Source organism: Cryptomeria japonica, chromosome 10 (genome assembly GCF_030272615.1).
Source record: "Cryptomeria japonica chromosome 10, Sugi_1.0, whole genome shotgun sequence".
Lineage (NCBI taxonomy): Eukaryota > Viridiplantae > Streptophyta > Pinopsida > Cupressales > Cupressaceae > Cryptomeria > Cryptomeria japonica.
In genome coordinates, this window is record NC_081414.1 from 93563909 (window position 1) to 93587072 (window position 23164).

The following is a 23164-nucleotide window of genomic DNA, read 5'->3' on the forward strand; positions in this document are numbered from 1 at the left end:
TCTCTATTGGGATGTATGCAGATGCACCTCTGATAGATAAGGAGAATATTGAGAAGGCAATAATCAAGTATATGCTTACCTTTAACAAATCCATAGATGATATTGAAGAGAAATTTCTCAAAGAACTTTTGGAGGTATTAACAAAGAAAAGGAAGGCTGCAGTGATGAAAGAGTCAAATATAAGTATTCAAATACTAGATATGGTAGCCAGTCCACTATCAAAAGAAGAAAGGGCAATAATGTTGATCCAGATGTGTAACTTGGTTACATTGCCTAGTTTAGATGTGGTCTGGTATAGTGCATTTATAGTAGAATAGAAATGCAATTATGCAGATGTGTGAAATCTATTTTCATTTGTTTCAAAAGGCTTATACTGATGTATCTTGATGTTTTTAGAGCTTTAGTGGTGGTTTCTAAGATCTGTAGTTGGTATTTAGTCAAGTATGACTGTTCCAATAGCATTGTACAGGTATGCATTTCATTCCTATACTTTCTAGTATTTTGGTGATGTAGTTTGAGTATTCATTGTTGTGGATATTTGTTGATGTTATCTTGGGCATTCACAAATACTTCTAGTGGTGCACATTGAAATTTGTGTAAAGTTTTGGTCGTGCGCTCTAATAGTTTTATCTTTTGCACTAGACCTATAATGTTTTGGTCTAGGTAGTTGTGTGTGGATCTATGGACGATGATTTAGGATGAATATGAAGGTGTGCTGACATGATGTGATGCCTCACACATCTCATTTTTCATTCCGTATTTCATTGGAGTTTTTTTGGACCAACTATTTTTATTTACACCTTACATTTAATTAGGTTGACTTAATTGATGTTGTTGAGGTTTCAAATGATATATAAATGGTGGAATAATTGTGGAAAGAAAGAGATAAGTTGTAAGTGTTGTGAAAAGAAAATGTGAAGTAGTACATGGATCTAAAATTATAGTAGAGCAGTTATGAAGAGAGTTCATGATATGTTTTGAAAGTAAACTGTAATCAACATTTCAGTGGATGTGGTTCCTTACAGTTCAATTATGTTGATGTTATTCTATTAGATGTTTTGTATCTTTGCCCGAAGAAGTGATCTTCAATGAGTGCAAGTCCTTATTGTATCTTACCCTAAGGTCATGTGCATTAGTTATGCAACTCTTCTCAAGGGAAGTGAGCTCCTTGGCCTCTAGCCTAAGCATTGTAACTTAGACATTCATATAGTGAGATAGTTCTCACCGTAGTTTTTAGTTTGGGTTTTCCATGTAAAAATCTTGGTGTTCATGTGTGGTTGCTTCTGTGATTTTAGTTATTTACTTTCATACACAAGGTAGATGGAATGAATGTTAAGTAAATGGTTAAAAATGATTAAGTTTTTGCATATGTTAATTCACCCCCCTCCTCTCAGTATCTAATAATGTTAAACAATTTTGCATTCGGGGTTTCATTCATCCTTTTATAAGAATTCATTGATTCATTATAATTGTATCTCCAATGTTGTATCTCAATATACTTGTGTGTAGTAATACAAATTTCTCAGGTTGTTATTGAACATATTATTTTTTCTTGATCTCTTTTGTGTGATAGGTGTTTTGCTTGCAAATGATTCTCGGATCTTGTGGTTATATCATCAACTTTTATGTGAATGAAGATAGTACCTTTAAATGAAGACAACACAAGTACCTTCATTTAAAGGTGGCTGCAAAAATATTTTGGGACTACTTGGATTTTTTGTGTGTGCTAGATTTGTAATCCATTATCGTGGGACCACCCTTTAAAAAAATACAATTTTGAGCTATAAAACACAAACACATAATTTTGAAGGTACCTAGAGGGTGATCTATTTTCAAAAAATGTCAAAATGGGCCTCAAAGCAGGTTAGTTATTGTGACATGGATCATTTTGTAACATTTAATTTATAAAAAATGGGTTCAATTGACTTATTTGATCAAAAGATATGGCCTCTAAAAGTTGGGATCTCAAATAAAAAAATGGAGGAGCATGTATGATACATAAAAGTGTCATAAGATGTAGTTATACTTGTTGACTAACTTATGACATATTATAAGGCATCTTTCAATAGAAATAATATATCATCCAAGTTGGTGAGTGGATTGTGATGAGTTTAAAATAGATATAAAGAACACATTATTTTTAATCTTTGAGCTCATCTTGAGATTTGGGCACCCCATTTTTATGGATTTTACCTAATGTTTTCCTAATTACTATTTGATGGTTTCGTGTATTGCTTCTTTTATTTATTGGGTGCTTAAATATAAGTTTTATAATGAGCTTTGCAGGTATTGTTATGCTATTGGAATTATATTAGATCTCCTATTGGTGATACTTGTGTGAAAACTTAGACTCTACAAGCGTATTGTAAGCTTTTAATTATTGAATAATATGTTGAGTTACTTTAGAGTGTGGAGTTTTTCTCTTAAGAGAGTTTTCTCCACTTAAACCACTATGATGTGTTATATTGCTTTTGTGCTTATTTCCTTTAACGATGTGATTAATTTAATTTTTGCACATACCCCCTCTCATATAGATAGGTGTAAAAAGTGTATTCTACATCTTTTTTGCCTTTTAATAGTAACTCAAACATTTATCTAAAGCTTTATTGGTGTTAATTATTCTTTTACCTTTAGATTAATATAAATTTAAGACAATATCATTTTATTTCTCCACCCCTACATATCCATTCACATAAGCAACATAAAAATATGACATATGTTATACCATTGTAATCATTGCCCATAAAAAACTATTAATTTGATGTAGACATATGCACACAATATTATAAAAAATATAATTCTTAATGAAAATCGCCTTTAAGATTTGAAAAAACAACTTAAATTTCATACGTAAATTCCATGCAATCCAACAATTCCAGTTCTCTATTAGTATATTATGATGTTGAAATCTGCTGCACACTTTTTTTTGATGAATATCTACGTTGGTTTCTATTAATTTATAAATATACACATATCCACAAAAAATATAGGAGGACACGAGGTCTCTCCTCAAAGTCACATGGAAAGTGCTCAAAAAGTAACATAATGGAAATAACAAGAAATAAAACTAAGCGATGAGAGCAATGCCAATGGGAGGCGAAGGGGGATCTCGCTCATCTGGTTTACCCCATACATTAGCGAGGTCTGGGGTGACGTCAACTTGGGACTTGTTGAACACACCTTAGGACTGAGAGGGAGGGGGGTGAATTAGTCTAGACCTTAAAACATTTAATCTTAACTTTGTCGTTTCAAAACATAATCAACTTATCCTTCACTTTATTAGTAGAAATGAAGAATAGAGAAAAGAAACACAATGCACAAGAGAGCACGAGATTTATGTGGAAAACCCAAACAAGAAAAAACCATAGTGAGAGTCAACTCACAATATATGAAATGAAATTAGAATTTTGTTTTAGGCTCATTGCCAAGGAAGCACAATGCCACCTATGACTTGCAGGCTAAGATGCACTATCTCAAGGAAAGATACACAAGGACTTGCAAACTGAAGCTCACTACTCTAGGGCAAGATACAAAAGGACTTGCAAACTAAATCTCATTGCTCCAAGGCAAGATACAAATGGACTTGTAGACTGAAGATCACTGCTCTAGGGCAAGATACAAAGACTTGCTAATTTAAGATCACTTCTCCAGGACAAGATACAATACCCCAACACTTGAATCAATAAGATAAAGTCTTCTCCAAGTAAGAAGTTGCAGTTGAACTGCTACCACAAGTAGCCAACTCCAACATCAATCACCACCACACTATCACTATCATCACACAACTCTGCAAGTGATATGATTATGAAAGTACATTCACACATACTCTGATTTATTTGCTTACATCACAAAACTAAGTTGATCTTCTATGTATACCATCTTCTTCATCACATTCATCAATTAGGTTGGCTAGGAGAAAAGGATAAGCATATGACCTATTATGTCGGCCACTAAACATAATTATGGTGAATGTCCAATCCAAGAGATAGAGAGGACCTAAAACATCATATTGGACTTCTCTAAGTAGCTCCAAAACTTATACACGTTGGGACACATCATCCAAGGATGATAAATAGGTAATGTGTAGATAAACAATGTAGCACATGACTAGTCGGCCCAACAACATAGCATTCAAATGAGTAAACTCAATGTGGATCCGCACACGCCAAATATAGGACTCAAATACAACTTAACTCATTCTCCAAGGTCGACATATATCATTAAGACCACAACACAAGTTGAAGGATAAAACTTTGTCAACCAAATCACAACAATTACCCAGAAGACAACATCAAACAAAATGTAGCACAAACCAGAACATTCAACATCATGTGGAGCACATAGGGACATTCTCAAAACATCCAACATCATTCACAAATACTTTTTGCTCACTATCACATCTATACATGTTGGCACAACATAAATAAACACAAAACACTTCATTGCCAGAATGCCAAGGACACAATCCTGAACAAAACATCCATAAAACTTCTTGCGAAACACTTCAACACTTGAAACTAGAACTGAGACAACACAAAAACATTAAAAGCATGTCCTTTAAGTCACAACACCAAAAACATCAATGTGCAGAAATATTGAGTATTTTTTGCACCAATCAAATTCACTTCTGATAGATAGCCAGAATGTCAACAAACAACAATCACCAACCACATCAACAACAACAATAGGAACCTGAAAAGATAGCAATGCAATGTCCATGGAGTATAAACTTTATGTCTAAATCCACAAGACCAAATTATCAAATGTAGAGGAATGGAAAAACTTCTTCCAACTATACATTAAATACTCTTTCCTACATATCACATCTCCTCATACTGAAAACATTCTAGAAACAACATTAACCTGAGCAAAAGTGCCAAGGCCAAGGAAAACACATCCACACCATCATTATCCTCATGTTAGAAATCCACAACATATTATTATTACACATCAACACTTCACATAGAATGTAGACATCAAACACCAAGAAGGTGGACGTCTACACACCAAAGCAATTGCAACCATCAACCATTTGTATTGTATAACATCTACCTCAAACATAAGAACATCAACTTCATCAAACCATAGCAACACAATATCCACAACATCAATGCCCATATCAACAACACCATCAACAATCATCAATGATAATATATATTGTCAGACATTAGGTTTACATCAATGATAACACATATTACCAATAGGATCATTAACATTAGCCTCTCCCTCCTCTTTATCTTCATTCTTCGCAAGTGAAATCGTCAAAGCCAATCGAGGTAGTCAATTAAAAGAGTTTAACCAACCACCACCACTACTAGTTCACAACCATCAGTTGCTACCACTAGTAGACAACCTTGCCACAATTGAAGGTTGCTCAGAGGCAAAACCTTCGCGTGGGGGAGAGGCAGAGCATTGTCGAGCCAAGACACTTCTGCCACCATAGGAGCAATGAGGAGCTTGAGATCGATGTTGAGTTGAAAAGATCTGGCTACATTTGTGGTCATGAGGTGGAGAATAGCCATGGGAAACATCGATATTTAGGGGGACCTTGGCCATATGTAGTAAAAGAGGCATTGCCCCAATTATCAAGTAATTCCTAGAGGCGGGCCACCTCTAGTACCACTTTATTCGCTTGAGATTAAATTTGAAGCATAACATTATTACAAATAGAAGCTTTAGTGCAAAGAAAAACAAACATATCAATAGAGTTGTGAGCAAAAATAATAACATTCCTATCTTTTCATAAGGAAAAAAGAATCTCAACCATGAAAGCATGCCAGATTTGGGTATACTTGAAGGGAATGTGAGGCCAATCCCCTAAAAGAACCATGTGGCAAGAAAAAGGATCTGGTTGAAAGGGGCAAAAGAAGTTATTAATTCAATTCCACAAAAATTGAGCATGACAACAAACAAGAAGAGGTGTTTGAAAGACTCTAGTTGGCCATATAATAGATAATGAGGGTCTAGAATCTGTATATGCCTAAGGTGAGAGGCTAGAAGAAAGCCTTGGAAAAGAATACACCAAGCGAAATGTGCAAGAATAGGCTTAATGACAGCTGACTAGATTTTGTGAAACCAACATTGCTAAATAGAAAGAGGTGATTGCAAATGTCGCTAAAGATTTAAAGCATACACCAGAGGAAGGTGTAAAGAGAGCCAATAATATCCCAAATGTGAGTTATAATTGTAGAAAGTGGTGTTGGGAGACCAATGCCAATCCTTCCACCAATGTTTGATAGAGTGAATGTCAACTTTGTGTAGCATATTTAAAGGAAAAGCCGCCACAACAATGTCAAATGTCTCTCGATCTAGCCACAAAAGTCAATCTTGAGCTTTCAAATCTTCCCAAGAATGAAGGTTCATAGAAGCTCTAAAGAAAAAATCTTAGGGCATACAAATGCTTTTTTTATTAAATCGCAAGACACAAACCCAAGGCACACGAGTTAGGGGAATTCCTTGAACCTAAATGAGAGGAGACCACTAGAGGTTGTGTTCGTTAAAAGATAACCCATTTTGAAAGCTAGAGCCAACCCACCAAAGCCAAGGCTTAACAACTTCCCAAGCATGCCAGATACTTTTGGCAACAAAAGTCTCTCGATATGAATAACCTCTTTCTAACCAAAAGGGTTTAAAATCCAATTCCCTTCTAGGCAGGTTAATTGGCCAAAAAACTAGAAGAAATACAATGCTAGAGAAGAATCTTCCAAGCTTCATTACTAGAAATAACATGCACAATCTATTTAGCACAAAGAGCCTGTCCTTTTCCCTAGATTGAAAGAAGCCCAAGACCGCCTAAGTCACATGGGAGGCAACAAAACTCCTAGACAACATAATGAAAACCCTTGTGGTCTTTAGAAGAGGTCCATGAAAAATCATGAAGGAGCTTTTCTAATCTCATATAGGAGGTGTTAGAAGGGGTCCAACAAGACTAATAATACACATGAGTGGGTGGAAGAATTTTAGAGAAAACCTGAAATTTACTAGCCAACAAAAGCAACTTAGTGATCCAATAAGAGAGGTTCTTCTCAATTCTTGCAAGGACTGCATTCTAAAGGTCCACAAGAGAGGCCTGAAAGGCAGAGAGAATGCCCAAAAATTGAAAGATTTTCCATGACCAATCCACTTCCACCAAACCCAAGAAACCGGGAAGGCATGAAAGGAAGGAATGACGATATCAACTGAGTTTTATGTCAAAAATGGCAAAACTAGAAGCTAGTCAAAAAGTCTCGAGGCATCGAAGGGGCTCTTTGCTATTTTTCTCCTCTTCAATGAGCATGAGAAAAGAATCTTCCTCAAAATACCCATTAGCCAATTGATTGGGTGAGTCAAATAGGGCAAATCCTCTAACCCTCCTGAAGGAGATAGAGTTTGCCAACAAATACCCAAATCCTTTAACATCATGAACATACAAAGTTGGAGTAAGGACAACCTTTGTAGATAGAACAATGAAGCCTCAAAGTTGCAAACCGATGACCATTGATAGTGATGCACACAAAGGCATCCGCAAAGAGCATTTTCATAGATTGAATAAAGCGAGGACCAAACCCGAGAGCATCTAGCATAGCCAGAATGAAAGACCATTTGATGTGGTCATAGGCCTTGGCAAAAACAATTTTTAGAAAGAGAGCTTGTTGCTTGGAGCATCAGACCCATTCCATCCTTCTCAAAGAGCAATGATATTATCCCGAATAAGTTTGGATTTAATAAATCCGTAGAAACAAATGACGAATTTTAGTCAGATACCTGACAATAATTTGTTTTAAACACATGCAGATTTTTTATTTTTATTATCTATGATTTTAAAACATTCGTACAACTTGTAAAATATCTTTTCAATATACCTAAAAACAAAACAAAACAAAACTATATGACAAAAAGTTTTTTTCAAACAATAATAAATTAGATCAAAATATATATATATAAATTTTTATTTTTATTTTTCAAAATGTATTTCAAATTCTTTCTACATTCCTTCTATTATACAATTTGTTCAATCATTCATCCATGCTAAGGATTATCCTCAAAACCATAGTATTTGTAGGCTTCACTTTATCAGACTGGTCAATGGGAAATCATGTGTGCTTCCCATTGCCATAACCAACGCTGATTGCTCACCAAAGTGCAAAGCGAAGGCAAATGGATTTCTGTAACGCTTCACTTTATTATACATATGTTGGAAAAGATTCACAAATATATAGAAGTGTTCGTTCTTTGCCTACTTACATCAATTCTTGAAAGCCCAAAAGGAAGAGGAACAATTTCGTTACAACCATTCAGCTTCTGAAAGTAAAGGGGAGTGTAGAATGGATGGTTTGTATTGGAAAAATATAAAGCAAACTTCCCAGAGAAAAAATCATAGTTTGAAGGGTATGCCACAATGCATGTGTTCTCTCTTATTTCAATTAGTTAGAGTTGTTGTGGGTTTGTGCTCAATACAGAGGATTTTGGGTCTCTGGAATTTCTTGCTCAGCCTTTCTCTTCCATTTTTCTGCTCGTGTCTATTAATTGGAAACAAAAAAGTCCTTTACATGTATGTAAATGTCTTGGTAATTTTATGAGATTCCTCAATCTCTTCAAATTTTTGAATGACCCTAAATGGATAATTTAAATACCCATCTCCTAAATCCAGTAGCCTCTGAGACTAGAGTCCTTGGAGGAAAAAAAAGAAGTAATCCTGTGGATAAGCTGCTATCTCTGCAAGATTTTGAAAACAGTGAAGAACTGTCAAACCTGTTTCTGGCACCTGAACTGCAGGCCCAGTGGCTTAGGCCTTTGCAGGCAGGACATGGAGGGTTTTATCTTCCCACAGGTCAGAGGCCTCCTCCTGAGGCTGTTGAGGAAGTGGGGAGCTCCACTGATGACATCAATCCCTCAATGGAGGAAGAGAGAAAGAGAAGCAGGAACATTGATCAAGATCAAGATTCTGATTCTGTTGACAGTGCTTGTGCTTCCAACACCCCCCATGGGAATCCAGAGCATGCTATTGAGGCAGAACACATCTATTCTCATCCACTCTTCAGGAGGTTTCTCACTGGACAAATTGAGTGCTCTAAGGTATTCCTGTAGATTTAGGTGTATAACATAATGTACATTGGGTGACCCACAAACTAATTAATAAAGATCATTTTGCAAGTGAACAAATTACCATTGTTCAGTTTATATTAGGATAACAAAAAATCTTTTGAACAACATAGACTGTTCTAAATTTTCATTATTGTGTATGATTTTGTTTGTATTGATGTTTTGTATCACACTCTATGATGTATGATTTTGTTTGCATTGATGTTTTGGATCGCATTCTATGATTCCATAGAATGTGATCCGAAACGTTGATGCAAACAAAATCACACAGTAAAATCCAAAAGCAAAGCAACAAACTCTTGATGCACTGGACCCTCTCATTATGTATTTTGATAATGAATTTTTGGATATGCATGTACTCAGGTTGGAGTGTCAGATCAAACTCCAGTAGCTCAACTAGATCAGCTTGAAGAGCAATACAGAGCATTGTCTACAACATCAATGCCAATTGGATCTCATTCAGACCTGGACCAATTCATGGTATTTATCTTTACTATCCCAACTTCTTGTTCTCCTTTCTGAGCTAGTTTTTTCACCATTTACTAACTAATTAGATCAATTCAATAAAATGTCACCAATTAAATGCATGAAGTTTCCCCAGTCTCCGATAGATTTACAGAAATGATTTCTTAATTGGATTTATGTGATTTGTTTCTCAATGTTTCGGATTATATCCGTGATCTATCATCACAATCATGAAGCATGCTCCAGAACATTGATAAAAAAATCTTACACAGTCAAATCCAGAAATCATCTATTTAAAAATGTCACCATATACTAACTAATTAGACTGATTCAACGAATAATGAAATTTCTAGGTAGCATACTGTGCCTTGCTGGAATCTCACAGAGGAGAAATGACTAAGATTTTCAGTGAGACTCAAGATTTTCTTAAAACCCTAGAAAAAACCATGGAAGTGATAAGAATGAGAAACCCATCTGGGCTTAGAAACAGAGTATGCTCTTCAGGCCCTCAAAAAAGTTCACAAGCAATGGACATGGAAGCCAAACTTCATGCAACAATACATGCAATGGTGGAAGAAAGAAAGCAGCCACCTACCAGTAAGTATTTGCCTTGATAGAAATTCCATTCCCCAAATTTGGTAGCTAGAATTTTAGTTTTTTGTTTGAGTTGATCATGAACATGTTTTGGGTATTGTACAGCAAAACATCAAATGACCCAAATCTCCAAGGTCACCAAAGAACTCAAGGAAGAATTTAATTCTCAAAGAACTAAAAGGTATTCAAGGCTTCCAGAGGAAGCTACCATGATCCTTCAAGAATGGTGGGACAAAAATCATGAAGTCAATCCTTATCCTTCGGTAATCATATGTTCATCTTAAGCTCTACTGCTGCATTCAAATCTACTGTATATGCAGATAATCAAGTATTGTTCATGCTTATTGTTGTTTGAAATTTTTGCAGAAGGATGACAAAGTAGAATTCGTGAGAAGGACAGGGCTGGAGATAAAGCAAATAGAAAATTGGTTTTCCAACCAGAGGAAGAAATTGCACTAGCCATCTTACAAATCTGGAAGACAAATTATTTGATACAAGTGCAACGCACATTTGTTATGTGATATTTTCTAATTTTACTGTAGTCATTTTACACTAGTATAGATTGGGTTGTTTGTATAGAGTTATATATAGCTAGGGAACAGTACTGGTGGTTCATAGGGCTAAGATTGCAGTATTTAGGTTTTTACAGTAGGAATTTGGGTCTACCTTATTAGATGTACTGCTCTATTGCATGTTTTTGTTTTGAGTGTCAAAATATTAAGGAAGAGGAGCTTCTCTTCAGAGTCCATTAGGTTATAGCTTTATGGTACATCTATGTGCCACTATATGTATATCACAATTGTTTGTGTAATTTGTGTTAATTTTTTATATTTAATTTTTAATAATGAAATTTATAAAATCAAAGTTTTTTATTCAATATAATAGTAGGATTGTATTCATTACTTTGTTTTCATTTGTATATATTTTTTGGGATTAAAAACATATCTTATACATGTATCTTTATCTAATGTTTTAAAAAATAATTTATAAAATATAATAAATATTAATAAAGGAATTTAGCGAGAAGGATGTAATAATAAATATATGAATGAACATGAAAGGGGAGAGACAGTCGTTTAGTTATTTTTATTTGTTGTATTGTCTTTCATGGTGTAGACCAAATACCACGTTTGAGATTGTAAAGTAGTGTAGAATGTTGTGACAGTGGAAGTGTATGTTTATGTGATCTAGTACAAAATTGCATGCACAATTACATTGTGTAGGCATGATGCCATAGATTAAACCTACCAGCCTTAAAAGCATGTTTGCTTGCACATGATATAAAGCTCACACAATGCAATGCTAACAAATATAACATTGCACATAATTAACTATATACAAAAATTAGTTAAGCATAACTAACATTTTTAAAACCAAAAACTTCACATAGTAGTAATGTGACATGTGCATGACCAATGACATGTGGATGATATGTATTAGTATATGTGTGAGGAGAAAAGAGCTAAACTAAGCATGAGAAAAGCACAAATAGCATACATGCATTTGCATGAGGCGCACCCTTCATTGTGAAGCAAAGTACTAAGAGATAAGAGGGTGCCTAAAGTAGTGACACCCTCAATATAGTTCACTCTACCAGTGTCCTAGAAGATAGGAAGAGAGAAACATCTTGTAAACTATGTCTAGGAGAAATATGAGTAAGCAATTTTATTGAAATGCTTAAAATTACCTTCTTTATTAGATTACCATATACTAAGAAAAATAGATAAGATTATATACTTAATTATTGTTAATAAAAAGGATGTTGTACACCATGTATAAGAAAAAAACATTTTAATTATGTAAAATAAATGAACTTAGAGATGTGTTTAGCTGCATTAAAAATAGATAAGCTTATAAAGTTGTATGGTGACATTGATTAGATATTTATGTCTGGGTTGCACATTAGAAAAACATTTAATATTGGAAAAGCTTAGTATCAAAAAGTAAATGTTGGGGTTAATAATTTTATGTGCTCATGCTACTTTTGAGACACACGGTTTTGCCAAGACAACAATTGTATTTATGTGAGCTTGAATATGTAGAATCAAGCACATGCTTAGTGGTTGTGTTGGCTCTCTTTGGAGTACATATGTGAAGCATGAAGCATGACATGCAATGTATGGTTGCATGGTTACCCATTATGCTTCAACACATGGAAGGTACATTGGACAATATTGATGTTTTAGAAATAGTCATGGAAACATGTGTTGAGATAGTTCTCTTTGGTTTAGAGACATGTGTTGAGATAGTTACTCTTTTGGGGTTTTCAACAAGAAGACGAAGGGGCCTTAACCTAGATATGGACGCAAGTTTATGATGAATCTTTATTAGAGAGAGAGTTAGTAGGTCTTGGCATTTCCTAGAGAAGCAATCTCATTCCCCACTCATGATCTACTTAGTGGGTAATAATTTAATAAGTATTCTCACTTTAGTTTTAGATGAATTATGTTTTATGGTATCTTTTCATGGATATGGATCTTGAGATATGCATGTTAGTTTTGATGGGTTATTTTGAGGAGTGTGGCATACATCCCTATTGGTTTTATCGAATACACATTTTTTGGTTGATCTATGCGATTGAACTATTGGGCGTTGTTAAGGATATTTTTTTGGGGTTATGAAGGAGGTCTAAGTTGGCAGAGATTATCACTTTGAGGTGTTGATAGACTATATTATTGATGTGGTGGTACCCATACAAATTTATTAGGTTATTTAGGCAACCACACCCTTGCAATTTTGCCTAAGTGTTGAAATCCTGTAAGAAATAGCAAGTTTTTCTAAATACCTAAATCCTATGTTATAATTCATCATTGAATTGCTATATCTGGTCGTCCATCTTTAAGCTATAACCTTGAGTGCCAAGAGTCTTGCATTTACTAGCCCCCTTTCCTAGTAACTATCTAGTCTCAATGCTTTAATTTTTGTGGCAGCTAGGTGCATGCCTATGATCTCTAAAGATTTGTACTCTGTCAAAGCTGCATTGTTGCATGATGGCAACACCTATCTAGTGGGCCTCGTTTGTTCTAAAGATGGAATGTGATCTTCATCCAACTCAACAATATTTGATTGGTTGCATAGTCTTGCAATGTTAGAGATGTCAATTCTTACTTGTTGTGTGGTATCATGGAATTATAACACATATCAGGGCCCACTTTAGTTGGTTGTTTGAAGGAAAATGCTTACTGCAGTCCTGTGGTGTCAAAATGGTGGGTCCCAAAATACAAAAGTATATAATGACACCACATGATGCTAACCGTTTGATGCTGTATATAAAGTGTTGTCTCACATGGTGTGTTATGATTGGTCCAAACATTTTTAAGACGTGTGAAGTATTTTCAAAATTTTCTTGACCAATCCTAATCATTGATCTTGTTGTGATCAATCAAAATCAATGATCCACATTCAAACTTGAGAATGATTAGTTCTAAACATATTGTTTGAGCACACAACCAATAATGGTAAAATGAATAGTTCCTAGTTATATTTGTGGCCATTTGAGAGAAATGAATACATCCTATGACCACCTCAATGATTAATTTTGATTACATTTGAAATTTTCTTATAATTGGATCTCTTTGTGATTTTTGTGACATAATATAGGGTTTGTCATAAAATTATAAGGGTGGGCAAGGACAAGTGGGATGCATAGGGAGGTTGTTCATGGGTACATAGGTGTAGCTATGTTGGAGGCAAAGAGGAAAATGGAAGTGAATGCATTGTAATCACATTTATTGTTGATAATGCATAGTTGGCCTTTCTTCTTGTTGGATTTTTTTTCCACAAGGGTTTGTCCACATAAATCATGTGTCATGTGGTGTTCTTAAGTTGATTATTTAAGTCTCATTATTGCTATTTTATGGTGATGTTGTTCTTTATCCTTTCCTAATATAAGTTCACATAAAATAGGATTATTAAGAATGATGTGGGGGATAAATTTTGGTATCATTAACAAGGATCTAATCATGGTTTTCCATATTAAGGCAACTAAATTTTGAGATTTGCATATTAAATTTAGATTTTCATGTTGTAGTTGTCCAAGCCTTGTATCTCATCCTTTGATTGGTTTACTAGATAGAGATTGATCTTCATAATATGTGTTATTGAGCTTGCTTATTTCTCAACATTTTCTATTAGAGTTGAAGGTTTAATTGGTTTAGGGTATTCATCTACTTTCGACTTCTTATAATGGGAAGCTCGTGGGAATCTATTAGAAGGAATTAAATGTTGTTGAAAGGCTTATGGGGCTATGATGAATGTTCAATGAGTTAAATTTGTTTTGCACAAATTTGTGAGTCTGGAAGCCATGGCTATTGTCAATATGGTCTATGTTGGGCATTTGAAGCTCAAGATTGTGGATCTTCATGGAGCTGGTCATGGTTTGGTAAATTGGATCTCTTGTTTTATGATATGTGTGTATCCTGTTATTCGGTGGTTTTGTTCCTTTATCTTGTGGTCATGTGTAGTGAGAAGGTGTTCATTTTGGATGGGTATTGACATCCTGTTACATGGAGAAAAAATCACTATTTAGACTACAGATTGGAGTTCTTGTTTGGGATCGTGGTTTTATCCCTTGGTTATATGAATGAATTGGAAGATAAGCCACTGACTTTTTTGAGTTGTGGAGTTGATATGTTTCATATATTTTAGGCTCCCAAAAAACTTGGTTTTCCTGTTGAGTTGCAATACTCTCTTGTATTTAGTTGTTGGTTTGTAGGTCTATGCTTATTCCATTGTTCAATTGACATGTTTGATTTGAATGTCTAGATTTTCAAGTGGATGTCAAATTTAAAAAGATGTTTTTTGCAAGTTTTACATATTAATTAAATTATGTGGTATGTAGATCCATGATAAGGCTGCATTTAGAGTATTCTAGATGAAGATATTTATAGGTTTGCATGGCTTCTTAGAGGTTTCCTATTAATCTATGGTTAGTCCTATGTGGGTTTGTTTAGAAAATTAGATTTAGCATTGATTCTAGTGTTTTGAGTCTTGGAAATCAACATGTTATGAATAATTATCTCTATTATGTGGGATACTATAGTGGGGTTGAATATTTCAATTATTTGAGATTTGAGCATTGAAGTTATGTATTTCTCCTTTGAGATGTTGCTTATGTGGTGATCTTGTAAATTCTCTGATGAAAATTCAATTTGGTAGGCCTTTTTGTTGATCATCATTATTATATTGGTATGTTGATTGCAATGAGAAAATGAGTTTTTAGGACTACTTAATATAAACGTTCTTTTGAATGTTAGTAGTAGATTATGGTGCATGAGAATCTTTGTTCACTTTTAGTGGAATTTTGGTAATTTGGTGTTGTTCATGATGCCATGCATAACTTGTTGTCACTTTTAGTGGGGAATTTTATGCAGTTACATAATGTGTTCTATCTTCCTTGTTTCAAGATTTTGTTCTAAGTTGTTGTGGTTGTAGTATATAGCGAGCCAAGGATAATCTTTGATTAGAAGATGGATGGTATTTTAAATTGGTGTTAGTGTTATGCGAAGCTCTTGATTTCCACTTTCATATTGTAGTGAGAGTTTGACACCTTTGGTTCTATTGACAAAGGATGTGTTGTTTTGTATCTTCTTGATTTGGAGATCATGGTTTGGATCTTTCCTTTGAGAGCTCTTGGTATTGATTTCTTTGATTTTTGGGGTGCCATAAAGGATCTTCAATTAGGAGATGGTTATCATGATGCTTTGAGAGCTTGGATACATAGTTAAGTGAGAACTTTGATGGTGCATAGATTTATCATTTGATGATGGATGGCTATCTTGATGTGGTTTGGAGATGGTGACATCTTGGTTTGCCATGGAGGAATTTGAGTCTTTGGTGAGGTGTGAGTTTATGAAATGATCTTTGGATCATATGATCTTTTTTTTAGAAGATGTTAGATAATGATGTAATGATATGTTCATGATCTTATTGTTGAATCTTTTACAATGGTCTTGTTGGTTCTCTTTTATTTTGAGTATTATTAATTTGCTTGGAGCTTCATGATTTTGTAGGGTTGCATTTGAAGTTAGCATGAAATAATTGGTTATCTCAGATATAGATGAGAGAATTGGTTGAGGCTACAAGATCTCATGTTTTTTGGGACCGTGTGTTGAGATGGTTACTCGTTGATGAGGATTTTAAATAAAAAATTGAGGAGCCTACACTTGGTTATGGATGTGAATCCATTATGGACCTACAAAGAATATTGTCATTTATTGTAAGATTTAACTGCTTGGTGTTGTGTGATCATAACAATATTGACTCCCACTCTTGGTCTACTCAGTAGATGAATTATCTGAGAGGTATTGCCCACCTCATTTTTAGATGCATTCTTTATTTTTGTATCTTTTCTTCTCATGTGAACTAGTCTTGAATATAATAGTTTTGAGGATTTGTTGAGAAGAAGATGCACCATTGGTTTCTATGTTTTTGGTATTGAGCTATGGATCTAGTTCTAAGGACCTGTTTGGGGAGTTACATGAAATGGTTTGTGGATTAAGGAATATTCTTTGTGTTGTGGGAATGGTTGTTTTGTTTGATCTACCTTTGGTATGAGAGGTTTGTATATATTGATACCATGTTTCATTTGGTACATGTTGGTTTGTAATATGGATATTGTTTAATTTGTAGGTTCTCTCTTTGGTCTTGTTCTTCTTCTTGAATGTTTTATTCACATGGTTGAGTGTGAAGAAGTTGGGAGAGCTATGTAGATTGATGGTGAGAAAGGTATTGCAACATATTTGGCTGCAGGATTTGTAGATCATTGAATGTTTCCTTGACATTATGTAATAGAGGAATTGGCCACATCCTCTATGTGAAGTACTATAATTAGACTTGGTATGTTTTGATCTATTTTCACATTCTACATTACTCATGTAGTGAGAGTTTCTAGATTTTTATGTTTTATTGGATTATGATCTACAAGTTATGTGGGTTATGAATTAGCTAGCAATTTTCTTACAGTGGAATGACTCAAATGTGTACTGTCTTTATCCATGAGATTATTTTAGTGTTGATGCAAAATTCGTTTGTTGACCTTGTTTGTTGTCATTTGTGCATTAGTATGCTACATTGAAATAGGAGGATGGATATATAGAGACTTGATTGCAAATTTAGAGTTGATATGTTGATGGCATGAAGTTATATATATGTTGGTATACCTTGGTTTGAGCTATGGTTATCTTGGATGAAATGAAATTTGTTGTGGTTGTTGTTCTAGGTGGTATGAGTAAGGTAGTTACTCAGATAATTTTTTATCATTTGAATATGCTTATGTTCATGTAAAGATTCATGTCTGTTTTCAATGAAAGTTGATATGTATCACCTTGGCATGTTCTTTTTTCTTCAATGTGTAGCATGCGTGAGGATGTTAGGAATGTTTTTCTTGTTTGTGGTTATCATGGTTGCTTTTGCAGGCACCTTGTTGGAGCATGAGAACATGGTGAAGATTCAGATGGTACATCAATGGCTAAGGGATACTTTTTGCTTGTTTGTGATTCCTATGGGTGTATTTACAAAGTATGCTGTCAAGTGGGAGAATGTTAACCCATTAAGGTGTCATCTACCTTGTAAATACTATGACATGGTTCCATCATCATTGGAAAGTATTCTAAGGAACTTAGGATGTATAGGGAAAATATATAACTAATATTTATTCTCACTATTGTTTGTAGTACATTCACAAGGAGATATGGGTTCCACTAGTATCGATAAAGGTGGGTTGTGAACATAATTATTTAATATTTTTTTCCCCACATATGGACACATAGAATGAGATAATTAACGACTTAGGAAGTGGACAAATGAGTGACCTTTTTGGCTTCTCCAAGTGGAGGCTTGGAAGATGCAATAGGTTTCTATTGGTATTTCATCATTATTACATTTAGTGTAATGTTTATCTTGCAAGATTGGGTGCCCAAATTGGAGGGAAAGTACTAGAGTCAAAATCAGTTTCCTTTTGATTTTTGTGGAGGTAATCCAAGGGCTATGGTCATTTGGAATGAAAAGCCCATTTGGAATGAAGAGCCTTCTTTGGACACCTAAGTTATTAGTGGTTTTGGAGCTCTAGCCATTCTATAAATTCAACTCTTTGGATGTAATAAGAAATACAATGAAGAACACTTAAATATAGAGTTAATCTATAGGAATAATGACAAGTGGGAGGCGTAAGGAGGTTGTTCATAGGTACACAAGTGGTTCCAGGTTGGAGGCAGAGAGGATAATGCAAGTGAATGTATTGTAATCACATTTATTATTGATAATCTATAGTTGGACTCTCTTCGTGGTGGTTTTTTCCTTCTCGCAAGGGTTTCTCTACATAAATCCTATGTTATGTGGTATTCTCATGTTGCTAATTTGTGCCTCATTGCCACTATCTTATAGTGATGTTATTGAACATTATTCTTAGTTGTTATAGGTCCACATAAGATAGGATAATAAATATGATATGTAGGATGATTTTTGGTATCGTAAGAAGAAGGATCTAATCATGATTTTCCACATTAGGGCAACTTAATTTTTAGATTTGCACATAAGTTTCAATTTTTCATATTGTAGTTGTCAATCCTTGTATCTCATTGTTTAATTGGTTTATTGGATAGAGATCGATCTTCACAATATTTAGTATTGAATTTGTTTATTTCCCAACACCTGTGTGGTTGGCTTCATAGTCTATTGTATTCTTAAATTATAGATTATAATTTTAGTTTAATGACATTATCTTTGAATTGTTGAGTATTAAATACATACTTGCAATACTTTCATATTATCGGAATGTTCTTGCGATGTACTTTTTGTTGTACTACTAAGTGGGAGCTATATATTTCATGAATATTATTGGATATGATGTGTATACCTTGCACATTGGTGTAATACCGTGTCATGAAAGTTTATCTTGTATAATTCGTTAGCATTCAATTGTTTTTTTTGGCAACGCATAATCAATAGATGATGTAAAGTATTTTTGGATCACTTGTACATGTGTGGTTGATTTAATGGTCTATTGTATTCTTACCATAGATGGTTGTTTTAGTTTAATGATGCAATTTCAAATTGTTGAGTCTTAAATACATACTTGCAATACTTACATATTATTACAATGTACTTGAGATGTACTTATTGTTGTACTACTTGAGTGGTAGTTACATATTGGGTGAATATTATTAGATATGACATACATACCTTGCACATTGTTGTCATCTTGTATTTTTTTATTAGCATTCAAATGGTTGTTTTGGTTAATGATTTAAAAATTATGAGGTTACAATTTTGAAGTTGTCACAAGTGTTTATCAAGGAGACGCATAGGCTCTTTTTTGATATTCTCTCTTTGGGGGAAGTTTTTTCTTGCATGGGGTTTTATCCTTCTCATCATTTGAGATAAATCATTTTGTATATAGGTATATAACATGGTTACATATTTGATGGGCCATTCCATCCACCTAAACTATGTTTTTGGAGGTGTATTAGAGCATTTTGATTTTCTTATAATTTTTTTTATTGTACTTACATTAGTGTGCACGTAGGATAAGCCTATTTGGGTAGGTTCTTACCTAGGTAGGTGTTATCTTCATGTTACACAATAGTAAGCATCTACTTAGGGAAGTAACACATAGTTAGTAAAGGTGTTTGTACTTCCTATCTTCGTGAAGACTTGTACTACACATGCATTATCTCATTAGCCCATATTGATTGTACATCTACATCTCTTGGTGTCATATACCATGAATACCTACCTCTAGTTCACTAACCATGCACTCAAATTTCAATTGCTGTATTGCATCCTTTATTATGGAATAGTTAGCATATTATATTCTATAATTTTTTAGGTGCTTTAGTGCTTTTTTTATTGTGGTTTCTCTTGTCATTAAGATTTTGGGTTTATTTCCTCTACTGACAAATCTCATGAATTGAACACGATTGAAATTGAGAAAGAAGAAATAGAAAGATGTTGAGTATTGAAGTCATGTAATTTCCATAGTCCATAATGTTAGTTTTTCTCATTTCTAGTTTTTGAGCTATTTGTGATACTTTTCATCATCAACATTTCAAATCATACTACATGACCCATAATTGAGATGAAGCAAATAGTTAGAGAGCAGATGTTGAGTAACTGCGTTAGGCTAAAGCAAACTGATATTGATATTAACTAATTATATGATGTGCATAATCAAATTTGTGAATACAAATTCTCAATCAATAATTACATGACTTAAGATGATGTACTTAAACACACAATTCTAAACACATAATTTGAATTCTCAAAATTCATATTGATTAATAACAACTTCAAATTAAAATTGTTGACTTTAAACTTAAATTTTTTAAATTTAATAACTAAAAATATAGATTACACCTTTCATCCAATCTACTAAATTTATTACAAACACAATACAATACCAAAAAGCACAATCTTAAAAAATAGTAAAATGAAATTAAAATTTTTATATAACATAATATTAAATTTTAAATTAAAATCAATAATTATCTAAATTGTACATTTAAAAATATCCATACAGAATAATATAAAAGATAAAGGAAGAACAAAATACACACTTTTTATGGTAGCGTATGCTAATTGGCCAATACTTGCAACCAAAGTGCTTCAGTGTTTATGCAGGCATTGAAATGCTAAAATTCAAGCACACATTGATATAAGATATGGTATATTCTTTCTTATATTATTTCAGTTTCTTTTCCTCTTTTTTTCAAGAAGATAACATTCAAATAGCATAAATATCTTGGAAATCCAGATAACCCTTTATTACGATGCTATCTGCATCATATTCATATTCATCAAAACTAAACAAGCTGCCATCCCCAGCTGAAAGAATTTACATATATTTTCACTGTCTTTTTTCAATAGTAAGCAAACACACATTATAGTAAGAACTTATAACTCATGTGGTAGACTGGACTCTTCAAACCTTAGAAGCCATGGATCTTGATGTTCTCTTTCTTCACCAGCCCAGCCTGACAGACAAATTTCAATTAAGTATTTAGCATACAAAATAATTTATAGATCAATGTGAAAAATATAGCATACAAACATAAAATAGTTAAAAAAATTAACATTAAAATTCAATACATGAGAGTGAAATGGTTTACAAATCAATATAACATATAAAGAATAAAATAGTTTATAAACCAACGTGAAAATTCCATACACGAACATAATACTTTAACAAGAGCAAAATAGTTTAGATTTACATGGAAAAATACAACACAAGATTAATAAAAATAGTTTATAAAAAAATATGAAAATTCAATACACAAGAACAAAATGGTTTACAAACTAAGATGAAAATTCAATACATGAGCAAAATAGCTTACAATCTAACATAAAAATTCAATACACAAAGAGTAAAATAGTTTATAAATTAACGTGAAAATTCAATATACAAGAGCAAAATAGTTTACAAACCAACATGAAAACTCAATACACAATAAAAAAATGATTATGAACCAACATGAAAATTCAGCTCACAAGAGCATAATAGTTTACTGAGCAATATGCAAAAATATAGCAGACAAGAATAAAACAACTTACAAACAAATATGAAACTTCAATACACAAGAACAAAATGATTTACAAACTAAGATGAAACTTCAATACACAAGATCAAAATAGTTTACAAACCTACGTAAAAATTCAACACACAAGAACAAAATGGTTGAAAATTCAATAGACAAGAACAAAACAGTTTACAAACCAACATGAAAACTCAGCATACAATAACAAAATAAATTACAAATCAACATGAAAATTCAATACACAATAGAAAAATAGTTTACAAACTAACATGAAAATTCAATGTACAGAAAAATAAAATAGTTTACAACCCAACATGAAAACTCAGTACACAATAGCAAAATGATTTACAAACTAAGATGAAACTTCAATACACGAAATATATTGATGATGAATCATAGAGTATGATCCAAAACGTTGATGTAGACAAACACACACAATCTAAATCAGAAGCGATAACAAGAAATAGCAAAATAGTTTATGAACCAATATGAAAATTCAATACACAGTGACAAAACAGTTTACAACCCAACATGAAAACTCAGTACACAATGACAAAACAGTTTACAAATCAAAATGTAAATTCAATACACAATAACAAAAGATAATTTACAAATTGACATGAAAATTCAATGCACAAAAACAAAATAATCTACAAACCAACATCAAAATTCAATACAATAAAATAATTTACAGACCAACCTGAAATGTAAGACAAGAAGAAAGAAGAAGAGCTTGAAGATTTATATACTGACATTAATTAAGAAGTGGGAAACATTCTTCCTCTGGTCCCCTTGAAGCTGAATAACTTTACCCATCTCCACATCCTGCACAACTGTTCCATTGCAGCAGAAATCTTTCTTCAAATCCTTAAGAATCTTATTATAATTGCAATCTTGGCGAAGGCCCTGCACAGTGGTCAAGCTCTTTCTACCACTACGCTGCTGAATCCTAATATGAACATAGTCTTTGACTCCTGCTGCTCCACCTTCAATCTCTGTCTCCTTGAATGGGTCTGCACACAATTCACCCACATTAAACCCTAATTACACTTAACTAAAGAACAATACCCCCCCCACACACATATATAAACATAAGTTAAGTTAGCACTACCAAAGGAGGTAGGGACATGAATATTCAAGTCTGACATGAATTAACAAAGCTCAATCCTCCTCGTATTGCAAGTTTGATGGTTTGTCTATGGTAAGATTAGAGGCCTGGTCATGTTGATTTATAGAGAGAAAGAACACGGTGAAAGCTTTTCCTCCATTGATTGAAGGTTCTTTCCAATCCAATGGAATCATCCCTTGGAAAAGATTGTTATTATTTCCATTTTTTAGAAACTATTCCCTTTCAAAACGAATAACCATCTTCTTATATCTATGGACCATCCTTTGTCTCACCTGTCATGAGCTTGTAGAGTCAATGTGGTTATTATTCTGTAGAAAGAGAATAGATGCATTGGGCTCTCTTTTGCAAAGTGGGATGCCCATAG

The 23164-nt window shown here is 33.6% G+C and overlaps 2 protein-coding genes across 2 annotated transcripts; one reads left to right on the top strand and one right to left on the bottom strand.

Moving 5' to 3' along the window:
• Window positions 1–8082: 8082 nt before the first annotated feature.
• LOC131052620 (homeotic protein knotted-1) lies at window positions 8083–10892 on the top strand. Its single transcript, XM_057987225.2, has 5 exons — window positions 8083–9054; window positions 9445–9561; window positions 9900–10143; window positions 10246–10403; window positions 10507–10892. Exons 1-5 carry the CDS (start codon window positions 8596–8598, stop codon window positions 10597–10599), a joined length of 1071 nt encoding a protein of 356 aa, XP_057843208.2. The 5' UTR covers window positions 8083–8595; the 3' UTR covers window positions 10600–10892.
• Window positions 10893–20786: 9894 nt separating this feature from the next.
• LOC131052591 (protein translation factor SUI1 homolog 2) lies at window positions 20787–22933 on the bottom strand. The gene is made up of 3 exons (XM_057987179.2): window positions 22783–22933; window positions 22425–22684; window positions 20787–21110 (listed from the first exon to the last, which is right to left on the bottom strand). Exons 1-3 carry the CDS (start codon window positions 22817–22819, stop codon window positions 21066–21068), a joined length of 342 nt encoding a protein of 113 aa, XP_057843162.2. The 5' UTR covers window positions 22820–22933; the 3' UTR covers window positions 20787–21065.
• Window positions 22934–23164: the final 231 nt, after the last annotated feature.

What these genes read in the sequence shown, in the direction of transcription:
- LOC131052591 (XM_057987179.2), bottom strand. Translation starts at nt 22,819, where the DNA reads ATGTCAGACTTGAATATTCATGTCCCTACCTCCTTTG. An exon ending in TCATGTCCCTACCTCCTTTG is followed by an intron (nt 22,685 to 22,782) that starts GTAGTGCTAACT and finishes AATTGTGTGCAG; the next exon opens with ACCCATTCAAGGAGACAGAG. An exon ending in TTTCCCACTTCTTAATTAAT is followed by an intron (nt 21,111 to 22,424) that starts GTCAGTATATAA and finishes TTTGTCTGTCAG; the next exon opens with GCTGGGCTGGTGAAGAAAGA.
- LOC131052620 (XM_057987225.2), top strand. Translation starts at nt 8,596, where the DNA reads ATGGATAATTTAAATACCCATCTCCTAAATCCAGTAGCCTCTGAGACT. An exon ending in AAGAAAGCAGCCACCTACCA is followed by an intron (nt 10,144 to 10,245) that starts GTAAGTATTTGC and finishes GGTATTGTACAG; the next exon opens with CAAAACATCAAATGACCCAA. An exon ending in AAGTCAATCCTTATCCTTCG is followed by an intron (nt 10,404 to 10,506) that starts GTAATCATATGT and finishes AAATTTTTGCAG; the next exon opens with AAGGATGACAAAGTAGAATT.